At 44.0% G+C, this 20,000-nt stretch overlaps 2 protein-coding genes across 2 annotated transcripts in view; one reads left to right on the forward strand and one right to left on the reverse strand.

The window, feature by feature from the left end:
• The window catches only part of LOC129846419 (protein eyes shut homolog), a 64,846-nt gene extending 64,694 nt beyond the window's left edge, over positions 1-152 (reverse strand). Inside the window, exon 1 of the mRNA XM_055914347.1 lies at positions 126-152. Within this exon, the coding sequence (XP_055770322.1) occupies positions 126-152 (27 nt within the window). The remainder of the gene's footprint in view (positions 1-125) is intronic.
• Positions 153-11,165: 11,013 nt separating this feature from the next.
• Positions 11,166-20,000, forward strand: part of LOC129846420 (protein eyes shut homolog) — a gene marked incomplete at its 3' end in the record, with an annotated part of 30,931 nt that continues 22,096 nt past the window's right edge. Inside the window, exon 1 of the mRNA XM_055914348.1 lies at positions 11,166-11,268. Within this exon, the coding sequence (XP_055770323.1) occupies positions 11,175-11,268 (94 nt within the window). The remainder of the gene's footprint in view (positions 11,269-20,000) is intronic.

The raw sequence follows: 20,000 nt of genomic DNA on the forward strand, positions 1-20,000 counted from the left end.
CCTTTACAAACCGTTTCAGCTTCTACGCCTTCATCTATGCTTTACAAACCGTTTCAGCATCTTCGCCTTCATCCATGCTTTACAAACCGTTTCAGCATCTACGCCTTCATCTATGCTTTACAAACCGTTTCAGCATCTTCGCCTTCATCCATGCTTTACAAACCGTTTCAGCATCTACGCATTCATCCATGCTTTACAAACCGTTTCAGCCTCTGCGCATTCATCCATGCTTTACAGACCAATTAAATACACACATACTTAAGAAGACACAGCTGTGCGTCACAGATGCACGGTAGCAAGTTCTTTATAATGTACATGCCTCATGCTGCAATAATGTAGTCATTTTTAGAAAGGCGTTTACATTTTACAAGCCTCAGTAGAAAACAATCATATGAAATTCAACCAACAGATGAGAGCAGCCATAATGTCTCGGTGTTTTTAATGGTCAACAGAATACGAAAGCCAAACAGACCTGAGGTACATTAATGTAATGTTATTTTGCTGTACGGCATGATGGCCCCATTTGCATTTTGAATAGATGTTTGACCATCTTCCACTGCATCTGTGTTGGTTTGTGAATATTGGATGGCATGCTGTTTTACTACTGCTTGTCAGCTAGCTCTACAGTTAAAATAAAATAATGGACCACCACAAGCTGTGTGTGCCCTGTTCCCTATCTAGTGCAATACTTTTGACTACGGCCAATAGGAAATAAATAGGGAATAGGGTGCCATTTGGGACTCAGCCCTTGTCTTGTAGGGACGCAGGCCTTGTCTTGTAGGGACGCAGCCCTTGTCATGTAGGGACGCAGCCCTTGTCATGTAGGGACGCAGCCCTTGTCTTGTAGGGACGCAGCCCTTGTCTTGTAGGGACGCAGCCCTTGTCTTGTAGGGATGCAGGCCTTGTCATGTAGGGACGCAGGCCTTGTCGTGTAGGGACGCAGGCCTTGTCTTGTAGGGACGCAGCCCTTGTCGTGTAGGGACGCAGGCCTTGTCGTGTAGGGACGCAGGCCTTGTCGTGTAGGGACGCAGGCCTTGTCGTGTAGGGACGCAGGCCTTGTCGTGTAGGGACGCAGGCCTTGTCTTGTAGGGACGCAGCCCTTGTCTTTTAGGGACGCAGCCCTTGTCTTTTAGGGACGCAGCCCTTGTCGTGTAGGGACGCAGCCCTTGTCGTGTAGGGACGCAGCCCTTGTCGTGTAGGGACGCAGCCCTTGTCGTGTAGGGACGCAGCCCTTGTCGTGTAGGGACGCAGCCCTTGTCTTGCAGGGACGCAGGCCTTGTCTTGCAGGGACGCAGCCCTTGTCTTGTAGGGACGCATGCCTTGTCGTGTAGGGACGCAGCCCTTGTCGTGTAGGGACGCAGCCCTTGTCGTGTAGGGACGCAGGCCTTGTCGTGTAGGGACGCAGCCCTTGTCGTGTAGGGACGCAGTCCTTGTCGTGTAGGGACGCAGCCCTTGTCTTGCAGGGACGCAGCCCTTGTCGTGTAGGGACGCAGCCCTTGTCTTGTAGGGACGCAGCCCTTGTCTTGCAGGGACGCAGCCCTTGTCTTGCAGGGACGCAGCCCTTGTCTTGCAGGGACGCAACCCTTGTCTTGCAGGGACGCAGCCCTTGTCTTGCAGGGACGCAGCCCTTGTCTTGCAGGGACGCAGCCCTTGTCTTGCAGGGACGCAGCCCTTGTCTTTTAGGGACGCAGCCCTTGTCTTGCAGGGACGCAGGCCTTGTCTTGTAGGGACGCAGCCCTTGTCGTGTAGGGACGCAGCCCTTGTCTTGTAGGGACGCAGCCCTTGTCTTGCAGGGACGCAGGCCTTGTCGTGCAGGGACGCAGGCCTTGTCGTGCAGGGACGCAGCCCTTGTCTTGTAGGGACGCAGGCCTTGTCGTGCAGGGACGCAGGCCTTGTCGTGCAGGGACGCAGGCCTTGTCGTGTAGGGACGCAGGCCTTGTCGTGCAGGGACGCAGGCCTTGTCGTGCAGGGACGCAGGCCTTGTCGTGCAGGGACGCAGGCCTTGTCGTGCAGGGACGCAGGTGTTGTCGTGCAGGGACGCAGGCCTTGTCGTGCAGGGACGCAGGCCTTGTCTTGCAGGGACGCAGGCCTTGTCTTGCAGGGACGCAGGCCTTGTCGTGCAGGGACGCAGGCCTTGTCGTGCAGGGACGCAGGCCTTGTCGTGCAGGGACGCAGGCCTTGTCGTGCAGGGACACTTGTTGACATTTACATACACACCTCTTCAAGCACATTGTTTTCCTTTCCACATAAAATAATACATTTAGATTTACTGCATTTCTGACATATGATTTCTGATGTCTGAGTGGCTTGATCAACACTGTACTGGAGTCTAATTTGAAACAATTATAGATTTATTTAATGTATTGAATTAAGTTATTTATTTAATTCTGTAAGCACAATATAGTGTTTCGTGAATGATATTGCCACTACAGAGGTTAAGAATTCATGTTTTGTAAACACATTGCCGCTACAGAGGTTAAGAATGAATTTACCCACAACGGTGGTTCGTCCCAAATGGCACTCTACTCCCTACAGTATATAGTGCTTTACTTTGACCAAGTAGTGGACTACACAATGAATAGGGTGGCATTTGAGATCAGATCATGTGTTCCAGGCATATTGATCATTAAACTCATACTGGTAATGCACTGATATTTGTCTTGATTTTTGCAAATAGACAGCCATCTGTTTCTTTACAGGGGGATTTTAATCATGGAGATTCATTTCAATTTATCCCTTTTTATACTTCATTAATATATCAGCGTCATGCAATATTGTTGTTGTCATTTCTCATGTCATAGTGATCTGAGGTGGTTATCTGAGGCACTGCATGAGTCCCAAATGGCACCCTATTCCCTACATAGTACACTACCTTTGAAATATAGTGCTATAGTGCCTCCCTAATCCAGGGAACTGATACATAGACATGGGTTCAGGTACCTGTTTGAAGCCTTTCAAATACGTTGAGTGTTTGTTGTATAGTCTACCTGGAGCAGTGCCAGGTGGACGAGGTTGGCACCTTCTGTACTTTACTTTTGATTCCATCACAACAGGAAAGCTTAGTCAATCACAGTTTGAAGTATTTAGGATGATTTAAAAAAGTATTTGAACCCAGGCCTGCTGATACAAGCTTCTACTGCTGTACTGTGACAGTGTGGTGAATGTGTACGGATCCTTGCACTTCATTATTTGTCAAATAAGATTCGACAAAGCACATACAGCAGAAAAGCTTAAAAATGCTTTTTGCTGGTCTCAGGTGGTTTGCTGGTTGATGTTGCTTAGAGTCATTTTTCTCTACCTATTCATCCTGGCAGGATATCTGCATAAATTCGGCATATCATTGTTCCTCCTCCATTTGTATAAAAAACAAACTTTCTGAGTTTCTCTGATAGCAGCTTTAGGATTCCTCAGTTTCAATACACATGTTGATTGATTACCAGTTTCATTATTGTAGAGGGGTGCTAAGAGACTTCAGGTTCAGGAGATTATTGTAGAGGGGTGCTAAGAGAGTTCAGGTTCAGGAGGTTATTGTAGAGGGGTGCTAAGAGACTTCAGGTTCAGGAGATTATTGTAGAGGGGTGCTAAGAGAGTTCAGGTTCAGGAGATTATTGTAGAGGGGTGCTAAGAGACTTCAGGTTCAGGAGATTATTGTAGAGGGGTGCTAAGAGAGTTCAGGTTCAGGAGGTTATTGTAGAGGGGTGCTAAGAGAGTTCAGGTTCAGGAGATTATTGTAGAGGGGTGCTAAGAGACTTCAGGTTCAGGAGATTATTGTAGAGGGGTGCTAAGAGACTTCAGGTTCAGGAGATTATTGTAGAGGGGTCCTAAGAGTTCAGGTTCAGGAGATTATTGTAGAGGAGTGCTAAGAGAGATCAGGTTCAGGAGGTTATTGTAGAGGGGTGCTAAGAGTTCAGGTTCAGGAGATTATTGTAGAGGGGTGCTAAGAGAGTTCAGGTTCAGGAGATTATTGTAGAGGGGTGCTAAGAGAGTTCAGGTTCAGGAGATTATTGTAGAGGGGTGCTAAAAGAGTTCAGGAGATTATTGTAGAGGGGTGCTAAGAGACTTCAGGTTCAGGAGATTATTGTAGAAGGGTGCTAAGAGTTCAGGTTCAGGAGATTATTGTAGAGGGGTGCTAAGAGAGTTCAGGTTCAGGAGATTATTGTAGAGGGGTGCTAAGAGAGTTCAGGAGATTATTGTAGAGGGGTGCTAAGAGACTTCAGGTTCAGGAGATTATTGTAGAGGGGTGCTAAGAGGCCTACTTTGATACTCAAATGAGATGCAATAATATATTAATTTTGTTTACACAATAAATGAGTGAATGAATGACATTTTATTTTCGTGTCAAACCGGAGTTGGTGCCTTACGAATTAATTGACAGATAGACAAACAATACAATGATTCAGTGATATAATAAAATAAATGTATTACAGTTTTCGGTACATATGGTTTAAACAATTCAGAGGAAATGTCATGTTATTCACATAGTCACTTTCTCCTTCAGTCCTTTATCCCCCCGACCTGCTTTCTCAACCTCTGAATGTCTCCTTCAGTCCTTTATCCCCCCGACCTGCTGTCTCGACCTCTGAATGTCTCCTTCAGTCCTTTATCCCCCCGACCTGCTGTCTCGACCTCTGAATGTCTCCTTCAGTCCTTTATCCCCCCGACCTGCTGTCTCGACCTCTGAATGTCTCCTTCAGTCCTTTATCCCCCCGACCTGCTGTCTCGACCTCTGAATGTCTCCTTCAGTCCTTTATCCCCCCGACCTGCTGTCTCGACCTCTGAATGTCTCCTTCAGTCCTTTATCACCCCGACCTGCTGTCTCGACCTCTGAATGTCTCCTTCAGTCCTTTATCCCCCCGACCTGCTGTCTCGACCTCTGAATGTCTCCTTCAGTCCTTTATCCCCCCGACCTGCTGTCTCGACCTCTGAATGTCTCCTTCAGTCCTTTATCCCCCCGACCTGCTGTCTCGACCTCTGAATGTCTCCTTCAGTCCTTTATCCCCCCGACCTGCTGTCTCGACCTCTGAATGTCTCCTTCAGTCCTTTATCCCCCCGACCTGCTGTCTCGACCTCTGAATGTCTCCTTCAGTCCTTTATCCCCCCGACCTGCTGTCTCGACCTCTGAATGTCTCCTTCAGTCCTTTATCCCCCCGACCTGCTGTCTCGATCTCTGAATGTCTCCTTCAGTCCTTTATCCTCCCGACCTGCTGTCTCGACCTCTGAATGTCTCCTTCAGTCCTTTATCCCCCCGACCTGCTGTCTCGACCTCTGAATGTCTCCTTCAGTCCTTTATCCCCCCGACCTGCTGTCTCGACCTCTGAATGTCTCCTTCAGTCCTTTATCCCCCCGACCTGCTGTCTCGACCTCTGAATGTCTCCTTCAGTCCTTTATCCCCCCGACCTGCTGTCTCGATCTCTGAATGTCTCCTTCAGTCCTTTATCCCCCCGACCTGCTGTCTCGACCTCTGAATGTCTCCTTCAGTCCTTTATCCCCCCGACCTGCTGTCTCGACCTCTGAATGCCTCCTTCAGTCCTTTATCACCCCGACCTGCTGTCTCGACCTCTGAATGTCTCCTTCAGTCCTTTATCCCCCCGACCTGCTGTCTCGACCTCTGAATGCTCGGGTATGAAAAGCCAAATGACGGGCTGACTGTTGCATCCTCTATAACCACTGTGATTATTATCTGACCCTGCTGGTCATCCATAAACGTTTGAACATCTTGAAGAACAATCAAGCCTTAATGGCTACGTACTATTTTAGAATCTCCACCGGCACAGCCAGAAGAGAACTGGCCTCCCCTCGGAGCCTGGTTTCTAGTGCTGAGAGATTATTGCTTTTTGAGGCCGTTTCGGTTGGTTAAAACAATTGATATTAATTTGTAATGCATTGTGGGTTGAATGATGTATCAACACAGAATCAAATGATCAATAAAAGTCCCATAATGGTAGTGACTTCCCATTACTGCTTATCACTTATTAACCATCCTTTTATTTTATGACTTTATTATTATTTATTTAATTCCAAGTCATCATCAGGTCTCTATAGACCTGCTATCTGACAAAATCACTATTTTAGTAGTTCTTCAAAGTAAATAAGACATATTTTTATGAATTCGGAACACCAACTATCAATCACTTAGATCATGTATTTTCAGGCTCGTGAAGCAACCGCTTTCTGTCCCTCTCGATCACGGGTTCTCTCTTATCTCAGTCTCCGTTTCTAGCTCTGATTCATCTCTCCAGAAACTGCACATCGAGCTCACAGACAAAAAACACAAACTAAATTGAACTTTAACTAGTTGTTTAAAAAATGAAAAATGACTGACGGTTAATCCCTCAGCACTACTGATTCCTCTCAAGGTTTCTTCCCAGGTTGCTGCCTTTCTATGGAGTCGGTCCTAGCCACCGTGCTTCTATGTCTACATTGTCTTTCTATGGAGTTGGTCCTAGCCACCGTGCTTCTATGTCTACATTGTCTTTCTATGGAGTTGGTCCTAGCCACCGTGCTTCTATGTCTACATTGTCTTTCTATGGAGTCGGTCCTAGCCACCGTGCTTCTATGTCTACATTGTCTTTCTATGGAGTCGGTCCTAGCCACCGTGCTTCTATGTCTACATTGCCTTTCTATGGAGTTGGTCCTAGCCACCGTGCTTCTACACCTGCATTGCTTGCTGTTTGGGGTTTTAGGCTGGGTTTCTGTACAGCACTTTGTGACATCTGCTGCTGTAAAAATGGCTTTATAAATACATATGAATGATTGGTTGAGAGACTGAATGGGTTATAAAACAAAATGTTTACGATGAAGCTTCATCTCTTTAGTAGCTCTTGGTGTTACTTGCTGTTTTCTCTAAAGTCTGAAGTTGTCTAATGGTGTCTGTATTCTCTACAGTAGTCTAATGGTGTCTGTATTCTCTACAGTAGTCTAATGGTGTCTGTATTCTCTACAGTAGTCTAATGGTGTCTGTATTCTCTACATTAGTCTAATGGTGGCTGTATTCTCTACAGTAGTCTAATGGTGGCTGTATTCTCTACAGTAGTCTAATGGTGGCTGTATTCTCTACAGTAGTCTAATGGTGGCTGTATTCTCTACAGTAGTCTAATGGTGGCTGTATTCTCTACAGTAGTCTAATGGTGGCTGTATTCTCTACAGTAGTCTAATGGTGGCTGTATTCTCTACAGTAGTCTAATTGTGGCTGTATTCTCTACAGTAGTCTAATGGTGGCTGTATTCTCTACAGTAGTCTAATGGTGGCTGTATTCTCTACAGTAGTCTAATGGTGGCTGTATTCTCTACAGTAGTCTAATGGTGGCTGTATTCTCTACAGTAGTCTAATGGTGGCTGTATTCTCCACAATAGTCTAATGGTGGCTGTATTCTCTACAGTAGTCTAATGGTGGCTGTATTCTCCACAATAGTCTAATGGTGGCTGTATTCTCTACAGTATTCTAATGGAGGCGGTATTCTCTACAGTAGTCTAATGGTGGCTGTATTCTCCACAGTAGTCTAATGGTGGCTGTATTCTCTACAGTAGTCTAATGGTGGCTGTATTCTCTACAGTATTCTAATGGTGGCTGTATTCTCCACAATAGTCTAATGGTGGCTGTATTCTCTACAGTAGTCTAATGGTGGCTGTATTCTCTACAGTAGTCTAATGGTGGCTGTATTCTCTACAGTAGTCTAATGGTGGCTGTATTCTCTACAGTAGTCTAATGGTGGCTGTATTCTCTACAGTAGTCTAATGGTGGCTGTATTCTCTACAGTAGTCTAATGGTGGCTGTATTCTCTACAGTAGTTTAATGGTGGCTGTATTCTCTACAGTAGTCTAATGGTGGCTGTATTCTCTACAGTAGTCTAATGGTGGCTATATCCTCTACAGTAGTCTAATGGTGGCTGTATTCTCTACAGTAGTCTAATGGTGTCTGTGTTCTCTACAGTAGTTTAATGGTGTCTGTGTTCTCTACAGTAGTTTAATGGTGTCTGTGTTCTCTACAGTAGTCTAATGGTGGCTGTATTCTCTACAGTAGTCTAATGGTGGCTGTATTCTCTACAGTAGTCTAATGGTGTCTGTATTCTCCACAGTAGTCTAATGGTGGCTGTATTCTCTACAGTAGTCTAATGGTGGCTGTATTCTCCACAGTAGTTTAATGGTGTCTGTGTTCTCTACGGTAGTCTAATGGTGTCTGTATTCTCTACAGCAGTCTAATGGTGGCTGTATTCTCTACAGTAGTCTAATGGTGGCTGTATTCTCTACAGTAGTCTAATGGTGGCTGTATTCTCTACAGTAGTCTAATGGTGGCTATATCCTCTACAGTAGTTTAATGGTGTCTGTGTTCTCTACAGTAGTTTAATGGTGTCTGTGTTCTCTACAGTAGTTTAATGGTGTCTGTATTCTCTACAGTAGTCTAATGGTGGCTGTATTCTCTACAGTAGTCTAATGGTGGCTGTATTCTCTACAGTAGTCTAATGGTGGCTGTATTCTCTACAGTAGTCTAATGGTGGCTGTATTCTCTACAGTAGTCTAATGGTGGCTGTATTCTCTACAGTAGTCTAATGGTGGCTGTATTCTCTACAGTAGTTTAATGGTGTCTGTATTCTCTACAGTAGTCTAATGGTGGCTGTATTCTCTACAGTAGTCTAATGGTGTCTGTATTCTCTACAGTAGTCTAATGGTGGCTGTATTCTCTACAGTAGTCTAATGGTGGCTGTATTCTCTACAGTAGTCTAATGGTGGCTGTATACTCTACAGTAGTCTAATGGTGGCTGTATTCTCTACAGTAGTCTAATGGTGGCTGTATTCTCTACAGTAGTCTAATGGTGGCTGTATTCTCTACAGTTGTCTAATGGTGGCTGTATTCTCTACAGTAGTCTAATGGTGGCTGTATTCTCTACAGTAGTCTAATGGTGGCTGTATTCTCTACAGTAGTCTAATGGTGGCTGTATTCTCTACAGTAGTCTAATGGTGGCTGTATTCTCTACAGTTGTCTAATGGTGGCTGTATTCTCTACAGTTGTCTAATGGTGGCTGTACAGGAAGTAAGTAGTTCAATTTGGAGATTTGAGCAGGTACTGTAAGACTGCGTCCTAAATGCCAACCTATTTCCTCTGTAAGTCACTACTTTTATCAGGGCCAGTAAAGGAACGCGTAGTGCTCTGTTTAAAAGTAGCACACTGTATAGGGTAATAGGGTGCAATTTGATACGCACCCTACGTGTGACATTCCTTCATGCAACATTAACCTCCAGGTGAATTGTACGCACAATTGGTTATTAAACACGTGTGAAATACTTTGTTGGAGGCAGTAGCTGTCCGTTAGCAACTCCGGGTGGTTGAACTGATGTGACATCCATTTGGCCTTGAATATAATGTCTCACTTCTATTAGGTTATCCATGAAAATGGTTTATAGTAAATCAATATGGCTGCTGCTTATATGTCTCAAGTCTCAAGTCCTGCTGGTTCTAGTGTTAATATTTAGACTCCCCATCTCTATTCGGTCAACAACGAAAATGTGTGTTTTTTTTACACAGACTCAGCACTTCAAAATGGTAAGTCATACACTATAATTGGAGGAAGATGGGAGAAAGTAATGAATCGTTGATAGTTAGTTGTGAAACGTCTTCTGCTGTCAATGTGCCATCATGTAAACGTAGGTTAACCACTACTACACGTTAAACAACAGTAAGTGTATCATTAACCTATAGTTTGTAAAATGTTAACGATGATTCCGTTATCTCCTCAGCAAAGTGTTACTAATAGACTCAGTCAATTCAAGCAAAACATTTGCAGCGGTGAGGTGACATTGTGAGATGTTGACTTGATAGCTGCTACTATTGATTATTTAATGTCCAGAAAACACATCAGGCCACAGTCTGTATCTTCTTCTTACTACAGTTGGCTCTTTCCATTTGGGATATGTTTTCCAATTAGACAGCATCGTTATCTCACAGAGCACCCATTTGGGATATGTTTTCCAATTAGACAGCATCGTTATCTCACAGAGCACCCATTTGGGATATGTTTTCCAATTAGACAGCATCGTTATCTCACAGAGCACCCATTTGGGATATGTTTTCCAATTAGACAGCATCGTTATCTCACAGAGCACCCATTTGGGATATGTTTTCCAATTAGACAGCATCGTTATCTCACAGAGCACCCATTTGGGATATGTTTTCCAATTAGACAGCATCGTTATCTCACAGAGCACCCATTTGGGATATGTTTTCCAATTAGACAGCATCGTTATCTCACAGAGCACCCATTTGGGATATGTTTTCCAATTAGACAGCATCTTTATCTCATAGAGCACCCATTTGGGAGCAGAGAGAGATTTTTTTAATGCGTCTCAAATGGCTCCCTATTCCCTACATAGCGCACTTCTCACTACTCATTGCCCATAGGTCTCTGGTCAAATGTAGTGCACTACATAGGGAATATGGTGCCATTTGGGATGCTGACATTGTAAATGAGGTCCATTCAGGCATTCATTAAGGTCATTCTCTGTTCCATTATGGGCTGTGATATATCAGCCAGCCTTATTTACTGGCATTATTGACCAGGTATCAGTTACACGGCGGCTGGGGTTTTATTCAGAACAAAAAGTTATCGACGTGGCCCCAGCTGTCAATGACATGTAGACGCGGCATCTGCTTCGGTAGACAAATGTGATATAGATCAGTAGGGAGAGAGACAGGATGGGTCTTTATGTCGATGCTTCACTCACTCTATTACTATACTGGGCAGCAGGTAGAGGAATCAATGACTCACGTCAATCTACTACAGAAAGGATGTCTTTTACTAATAAAACATAAAACAGACATAAATATGTTTTAAAAATCATTTTGTGAATTCCTAACGTAATAGTGGCTTGGCTTCCTCATGGAAAGCAAATTGTCCCACGTTTCAGAGTAGTACATTCTTCTTTACTTAATGGCTCCTCGTAGCTTAACAAGGACATTTGAAGGAAATTGTCTCCAAGTAGAGCATGTGGTGCACAGTGTGTTCCATGTCATGTTCTTTATTGAGTTCATGTTGCTAAGGGCTATATTTTTATTTCATTTTGTCCTCCGGTGTCTTGTATTGTCCTCTTGATGGAATAAACTGTCTGATTTACATGTGTGTATGGTGTGTGTGTGTGTGTTTGGGTGTTGCAGGGTTTCAAGGGGAAGATTGTTCTGTAGATATGGACCTCTGCTCACTAGGAATATGCCAAGAACGCACGGTGAACTGCACTGAGACTGGGAATGGACAGAACCTCACATGTATTTGTGAAAAAGGTAAATCTCCATGGTCACATGTTACCTTTCAAACACGACTGATTACAAATGTAGGATCTTAATTTGATCACCCTGTTGCAGGAGAACTTTCCTGCAATTCAGGACATTTAAAACTTGTATTGTGTTTAAAAATGATTTTGTAGTTTGTAATTTCCACTTTGAAATGAGATTTTCCCACAAAAACGTCCATTAATTATAACCCACATAATAATAATAATAATAATTCACATGTCCTGTTGCTGCAGGATAATTTTCTTGCTGTAGCAAACTGTCTTAAATTAAGACCCTACATCTGTACAGTACATTTATGGAGTAAGTTGTTAATGTTCAAAAATGACATTTCAACTATTTTTAAGATTTGTTTTTGAACAATTCATGACAGAAATGTTCATTTTATTGATATAAATTGAAATATATCATACATCTTGCTTGATAGTTCAGTTAGAATCAGTTACAAGAGGCGATATTGAGTACATATTAGATATTCATCAGGCTGTTTCCTGTCTGAGTCATCATACTGATCGTCTCTCTCTTTTTCTAAACGAGGGAACATTAAGAATAGATTGTCAAGAATAGATTTGGTTTTCAGGGGGGATCTATTTCCATCTGTAATACACGACAAAAAGTATATGGACACCTGCTCGTCGAACATCTCATTCCAAAATCCTGGGCATTAATATGGAGTTGCTTCCTCTTTGCTGCTATAACAGCCTCCACTCTTCTGGGAAGGTTTTCCACTAGATGTTGGAACATTGCTGCGGGGACTTGCTTCCATTCAGCCACAAGAGTATTAGTGAGGTCAGGCACTGATGTTGGGGGCGATTAGGCCAGGCTCGCAGTCAGCGTTCCAATTTATCCCAAAGGTGTTCGATGGGGTTGAGGTCAGGGTTCTGTGCAGGCCAGTCGAGCTCTTCCAGACCGATATTGACAAACCATTTCTGTATGGACCTGGCTTTGTGCATGAGGGCATTGTCATGCTGAAACAGGAAAGGGCCTTCCCCAAACTGTTGCCACAAAGTTGAAAGCACAGAATCGTCTAGAAAGTCATTGTATGATGTAGCGTTAAGATTTCCCATCACTGGAACTAAGGGGCCCGAACCATGAACAACAGCCCCAGCCCATTATTCCTCCTCCACCAAACTTTACAGTTGTCACTATGCATTTTGGGAGGTAGCGTTCTCCTGGCATCCACCAAACCCAGATTAGTCCGTCGGACTGACAGATAGTGAAGCGTGATTCATCACTCCAGAGAATGCTTTGCGACTGCTCCAGAGTCCAATGGCGGCGAGCTTTACACCACTCCAGCCAACGCTTGGCATTGCACATGGTGATCTTAGGCTTGTGTGCTGCTGCTCGGCCATGGAAACCCATTTCATGATGCTCCCGACTAACAATTCTTGTGCTGATGTTTCTTCCAGAGGCAGTTTGGATATTGTATTTAGCCTTGAGTGTTTAGCTATGGGGTTAAAGTTCAACTTGCTTTACGATAGTGAAGCTTGTATCATAAAAATAACCCTGCATAGAATACTGCATGGGCAGTGAGTAAATTCTGCAGGGTACAGACAGTGAAGAGTGTTGTGATGTTAAACAGGGTACAGACAGTGAACAGTGGTGTGATGTTAAACAGGGTACAGACAGTGAACAGTGTTGTGATGTTAAACAGGGTACAGACAGTGAACAGTGCTGTGATGTTAAACAGGGTACAGACAGTGAACAGTGTTGTGATGTTAAACAGGGTACAGACAGTGAACAGTGGTGTGATGTTAAACAGGGTACAGACAGTGAACAGTGTTGTGATGTTAAACAGGGTACAGACAGTGAACAGTGTTGTGATGTTAAACAGGGTACAGACAGTGAACAGTGTTGTGATGTTAAACAGGGTACAGACAGTGGACAGCGTTGTGATGTTAAACAGGGTACAGACAGGGGACAGTGTTGTGATGTTAAACAGGGTACAGACAGTGAACAGTGTTGTGATGTTAAACAGGGTACAGACAGTGTCGTGTCTTTGACTATGCCAGATTAATTGCTATGACATGCTATTCTATAAAATAATTTCTCCGTAATTAATATTACCTGATTGAACTAATCATGTAAATATAATTAACTAGAGTGGGACACCACGGAAGAATATTTATAGAGCTGTTATCTTCCGAATAAACTCTTAAAGATTTAGTAATATTTTACATCCGTAGCAGTCACATTAATCGTCATTTTATTCAGTCTCATCTGAAAGTGGTAAATCCTTGGTTATCTGCAAGAATCCTGGCTAACAAGTTGAATCAGCAATACAAAATTGGGTTTAATTATGTATTTACTAAATACCTAACTAATCACACAGAATCACACATAAACAATTAAATCATAACTTGATCACAAATTGCCGTCATAAAGGCAAACGTCCCTAGCGGGCGGAACAGATATGACAGCTTGTTACACAAAGGGAAGGGGCGGGATTTTAGTGAAAGAGCGGGAGACTGGAACATAGGCGAGCTGTGCTATCGTAAATACAGTATCTTATGCATTCTAAATTACCGCCCATTTGAAAAGGAAAATGCAATAAATATTTACTCTGAGCTGCGCTTCAGTAGGTTGGTGGTAGATGGAAGACCGTCTTGCCAAACCGAGTCCTCTGTCCTTTGAAGAATGTCTCTGGTGGTCACTGGATACGTTGGAGTAGCGTCGATGTGTAGTAGACGGGATACTCTGACTGTCCTTCCTAACCTGCGTTTGTAGCAGCTGTTGCTAACTCAACGGCTAGGAGGTATCACTTCTGTAGTGAATACGAGTTCAAAGTTTATACCATTTGCAACCAAAGTCCATGCTGATATTGGCTTAGTTCTGTAGTTATTATCTGAACCATTCTGACATCGGATCGTCATCCTAAATGTACCCGGAACAGGAAGTTATATTTTTGTCAATGGCTTTTATAGTGGAGGGAGAGGGGTGTGTCTGAAAAGTTTATAACCCATGTCTCTTCACAGGGGCGGGCCCCTAGTTGAGCAGAGGCCCAAATTTATGAAAATCCAAATCTCTCATTTGGAAGCTAAAATTACATTTGATCTCTTCACAAATAATTTCATATTCAAACATTTGAATTAAACAACAATTCCATGTGAATCCGATACCTCTGACGTTTAGACTTTCCACAGTAGAGTTTATGTCATTCTATCATTGATGAGAATGTGTCAGAGGGCAAGCGAACTGACATAATATACCTTAAGTACCACTGCATATGTTCAGTTGGTCGGATTACCAGAATATAGTTCATTTCCCCCCACTTCTGATGTTCCCAGAATCTCTATGTTAACCAAGGGGTTTTCTTATGTCACATCAGTTATAGTAGGGAGAGGGGAAAGAGGTATTTATGACTGTCATAAACCTACCTCTAGGCCAACGTCATGACAAGAGTGAACAGTGTTGTGATGTTAAACAGGGTACAGACAGTGAACAGTGGTGTGATGTTAAACAGGGTACAGACAGTGAACAGTGTTGTGATGTTAAACAGGGTACAGACAGTGAACAGTGATGTGATGTTAAACAGGGTACAGACAGTGAACAGTGTTGTGATGTTAAACAGGGTACAGACAGTGAACAGTGATGTGATGTTAAACAGGGTACAGACAGTGGACAGTGTTGTGATGTTAAACAGGGTACAGACAGTGAACAGTGCTGTGATGTTAAACAGGGTACAGACAGTGAACAGTGCTGTGATGTTAAACAGGGTACAGACAGTGAACAGTGCTGTGATGTTAAACAGGGTACAGACAGTGAACAGGGTTGTGATGTTAAACAGGGTACATACTGTGAACAGTGTTGTGATGTTAAACAGGGTACAGACAGTGAACAGTGTTGTGATGTTAAACAGGGTACATACTGTGAACAGTGATGTGATGTTAAACAGGGTACAGACAGTGAACAGTGCTGTGATGTTAAACAGGGTACAGACAGTGAACAGTGATGTGATGTTAAACAGGGTACANTACTGCATGGCAGTGAGTAAATTCTGCAGGGTACATACTGTGAACAGTGTTGTGATGTTAAACAGGGTACAGACAGTGAACAGTGCTGTGATGTTAAACAGGGTATAGACAGGGGACAGTGTTGTGATGTTAAACAGGGTACAGACAGTGAACAGTGCTGTGATGTTAAACAGGGTACAGACAGTGAACAGTGTTGTGATGTTAAACAGGGTACAGACAGTGAACAGTGCTGTGATGTTAAACAGGGTACAGACAGTGAACAGTGTTGTGATGTTAAACAGGGTACATGTTAGGGGCACAGTGATCGTAAAGTGATGCATGCATTCATCAAAATGTAACTAAGATATTTGCACATGTCCAAACGAGCCATCACACATCTAACCACCACACCTGAAATGTGAAACATTATCTTAGTCTGAGCGATTATCCCGCGGAGGTTCAGGCGACCACATCAATAACCAACAGCTTCATTACTCCCCTTGCACTTATTCTTGACGTGTGTCAGAGTGAACCATCATGACTGATTTGTTATGTAAATGAAAGAGCAACATTACAGGTAGCTCCAGCCTCCTCCGCCACTCCTCTCTAGTCCTCTACCCAGCTCTGGCTCCACGTCTCAAGGGCAAATTACACGCCGCAGCGGATGGCCTTTCAGAAATGTTTTAGACTGGCAGGGGTTGGCATACACATTATCTACTGCCTTAATGCTGCACCTGCCAAGATGGCTTAACAGGAATATGTGTCACACTCACACGCACACACACACAAACGCTCACTCACACACACACACACACACACACTAAACAGCATATGTACCGGCACCACCTTCTAGAACTGTCTCCCTCACTGCAATGTGTCCTTGCTATGTATTTCATCCACTCCATTATATTTTACAAGCTAAAAGCATTGTTTCAGAAGCAGTAAAAGTGGCCTCCCTAGTAGCTGTCAGAGAAGCATGGCTAAACCCAAGACACTGGGTTCGTCCCAAATGGCACCCTATTCCCGAAATACTTCACTACAGAGCCCTATGGGCCCTGGTCAAACCTAGTGCACAAAATAGGGAATAGTGTGCCATTTCTTATTTCTTAAAAGTGGTGACTCTGTAATGATCAATACCCGGGAGGAAGTGACGCGTGTTGCTGATGCGACAGACACACTTGGTTTCAGGATTTTAATAGTCCTTTCTCTCCTTCCCAAATGGCACCCTATTCCCTACGGGCCCTTTTCAAAAGTAGTGCACTATAATAGGGAATAGGGTTCCATTTGTGACATTGATAGTCTTTGTCAAAACACTCAAAAGTGCCCACTGACAGGAAGAAAGCACATTTTAAAGACAAGAAGTACTGATGTGAAAAAAGACTACAAGAAAAGAGTAATGTCCAACTGAAAGGTGTCTTTACATTTAACCCTCTGAATCAGAGAGGTGCAGGAGTCATTTAACCCCTCTGAATCAGAGAGGTGCATGAGTCATTTAACCCTCTGAATCAGAGAGGTGCAGGAGTCATTTAACCCCTCTGAATCAGAGAGGTGCATGAGTCATTTAACCCCTCTGAATCAGAGAGGTGCAGGAGTCATTTAACCCTCTGAATCAGAGAGGTGCAGGAGTCATTTAACCCTCTGAATCAGAGAGGTGCAGGAGTCATTTAACCCTCTGAATCAGAGAGGTGCAGGAGTCATTTAACCCCTCTGAATCAGAGAGGTGCAGGTGTCATTTAACCCCTCTGAATCAGAGAGGTGCAGGAGTCATTTAACCCCTCTGAATCAGAGAGGTACAGGAGTCATTTAACCCCTCTGAATCAGAGAGGTACAGGAGTCATTTAACCCCTCTGAATCAGAGAGGTGCAGGAGTCATTTAACCCCTCTGAATCAGAGAAGTACAGGAGTCATTTAACCCCTCTGAATCAGAGAGGTGCATGAGTCATTTAACCCTCTGAATCAGAGAGGTACAGGAGTCATTTAACCCCTCTGAATCAGAGAGGTGCAGGAGTCATTTAACCCCACTGAATCAGAGAGGTACAGGAGTCATTTAATCCCTCTTAATCAGAGAGGTGCAGGTGTCATTTAACCCCTCTGAATCAGAAAGGTGCATGAGTCATTTAACCCCTCTGAATCAGAGAGGTACAGGAGTCATTTAACCCCTCTGAATTAAAGAGGTACAGGAGTCATTTAACCCCTCTAAATCAGAGAGGTACAGGAATCATTTAACCCTCTGAATCAGAGAGGTACAGGAGTCATTTAGCCCCTCTGAATTAAAGAGGTACAGGAGTCATTTAACCCCTCTGAATCAGAGAGGTACATGAGTCATTTAACCCCTCTGAATCAGAGAGGTACAGGAGTCATTTAACCCCTCTGAATCAGAGAGGTACAGGAGTCATTTAACCCCTCTGAATCAGAGAGGTGCAGGAGTCATTTAACCCCTCTGAATCAGAGAGGTACAGGAGTCATTTAACCCCTCTGAATCAGAGAGGTACAGGAGTAATTTAACCCCTCTGAATCAGAGAGGTGCAGGAGTCATTCAACCCCTCTGAATCAGAGAGGTACAGGAGTCATTTAACCCCTCTGAATCAGAGAGGTACAGGAGTCATTTAACCCCTCTGAATCAGAGAGGTACAGGAGTCATTTAACCACTCTGAATCAGAGTTGCACGAGCCATTTAACCCTCTGAATCAGAGAGGTGCAGGAGTCATTTAACCCTTCTGAATCAGAGAGGTACAGGAGTCATTTAACCCCTCTGAATCAGAGAGGTACAGGAGTCATTTAACCCCTCTGAATCAGAGAGGTACAGGAGTCATTTAACCCCTCTAAATCAGAGAGGTACAGGAGTCATTTAACCCCTCTAAATCAGAGAGGTACAGGAATCATTTAACCCTCTGAATCAGAGAGGTACAGGAGTCATTTAGCCCCTCTGAATTAAAGAGGTACAGGAGTCATTTAACCCCTCTGAATCAGAGAGGTACAGGAGTCATTTAACCCCTCTGAATCAGAGAGGTACAGGAGTCATTTAACCCCTCTGAATCAGAGAGGTACAGGAGTAATTTAACCCTCTGAATCAGAGTTGCAGGAGTCATTTAACCCTCTGAATCAGAGAGGTGCAGGAGTCATTTAACCCTCTGAATCAGAGAGGTACAGGAGTCATTTAACCCTCTGAATCAGAGAGGTACAGGGGCCTGTCTTAATGGACGTCCACGTCATCAGCGCCCGGGGAACAGTTGTTGTTGAGGGATAACTGCCTTGTTCGTGGGCAGGACGGCATTCGAACCAGCGACCTTTCGGTTACTGGCCCAACGCCTTTAACCACTAGGTTACCTGCCGCCCCAGGTGTGGGCTGAAATAGCCGAGGGTGCTTTGTGTGTTTAACTATCTCTGTTACAGCCAAGTCCAGTAATGTAAGAATGTGTTTAACTATCTCTGTTACAGCTAAGTCCAGTAATGTAATAATGATCATTGAAATGTGTAGGCTCTACATTACAGCAGCATTGTGCTTCTACCACCATTACCCGGCCACTGCATGGCCAGCACCTGCATTGATTGTTAAGCTCAGGGAATCACTGTTTAGCATTCGCTCAGAGAAGGCAATGCATTAACTTTATCTGGACATGATTGCGTCAGTGATCATGGTCTGTTTTACAAGACTCTCCAGACAACTCTTCAGATAGAGCACCGGTAAATAGATTTTCAGTAACCATGTGTCAAACCTGGGTTCAAATAGCATTTGTTTTCTTTAAAATACTTTCTCTGAGATTGATGGAGCTAGACTGGCATAATGTAACCTACGGATTAGTACCAAAAGTGTAAATCGCACTCATCTGGCAATCTAGGCAGTGGATCAATCAAACCGTCAAAGTATTTGTAATAGAACGAATACTCTTTGAACCCAGGTACTAACAACAGGGTTGGGGAGAGAACTGACACTTATGATCCCCATAGGTGCTTGTTATGGTGCAAGGCTTCGATAGAATGGCACCCTGCCTGCCCTGTTGAACATTGGGCCAAACGTCTCTCTGTCTCTCTCTCTCTCTCTCTCTCTCTCTCTGTCTCTCTCTCTCTCTGTCTCTCTCTCGGTCTCTCTCTCTCTGTCTCTCTCTCTCTGTCTCTCTCTCTCTGTCTCTCTCTCTCTGTCTCTCTCTCTCTTCTCTCTGTCTCTCTCTCTGTCTCTCTGTCTCTCTCTCTCTCTCTCTCTCTCTCTCTCTCTCTCTCTCTCTCTCTCTCTCTCTCTCTCTCTCTGTCTCTCTCTCTCTGTCTCTCTCTCTCTCTCTCTGTCTCTCTCTCTCTCTCTCTGTCTCTCTCTCTCTCTCTCTCTCTCTCTCTCTCTCTCTCTCTCTCTCTCTCTCTCTCTCTCTCTCTCTCTCTCTCTCTCTCTCTCTCTCTCTGTCTCTCTCTCTCTCTCTCTCTCTCTGTCTCTCTCTCTCTGTCTCTCTGTCTCTCTCTCTGTCTCTCTCTCTCTCTGTCTCTCTCTCTCTCTCTCTCTCTCTCTCTCTCTCTCTCTCTCTCTCTCTCTTTTCAGTCAATGCGTTGGTTGGTCATCTCACCACTGCTTCCCCTGCCTACACACCTTATTGACGATATTGAACAAGGCAGGGATGTGTTTGTGTGTGTGTACCTATCTGTGCCTGTCTGTGTGTTTCCTGCGTCTCTTGGAATGGAGGAGGTGAGGTTCGTGTTAGAACAGATCACAGGATCTGGCCTGTTTAATGTTATATTTCAGATCATAGGATCTGGCCCGTTTCATGTTACAGATCATATCACAGG

This window comes from Salvelinus fontinalis, unplaced genomic scaffold (genome assembly GCF_029448725.1).
Source record: "Salvelinus fontinalis isolate EN_2023a unplaced genomic scaffold, ASM2944872v1 scaffold_0535, whole genome shotgun sequence".
In the NCBI taxonomy this organism is placed as follows: Eukaryota; Metazoa; Chordata; class Actinopteri; order Salmoniformes; family Salmonidae; genus Salvelinus; species Salvelinus fontinalis.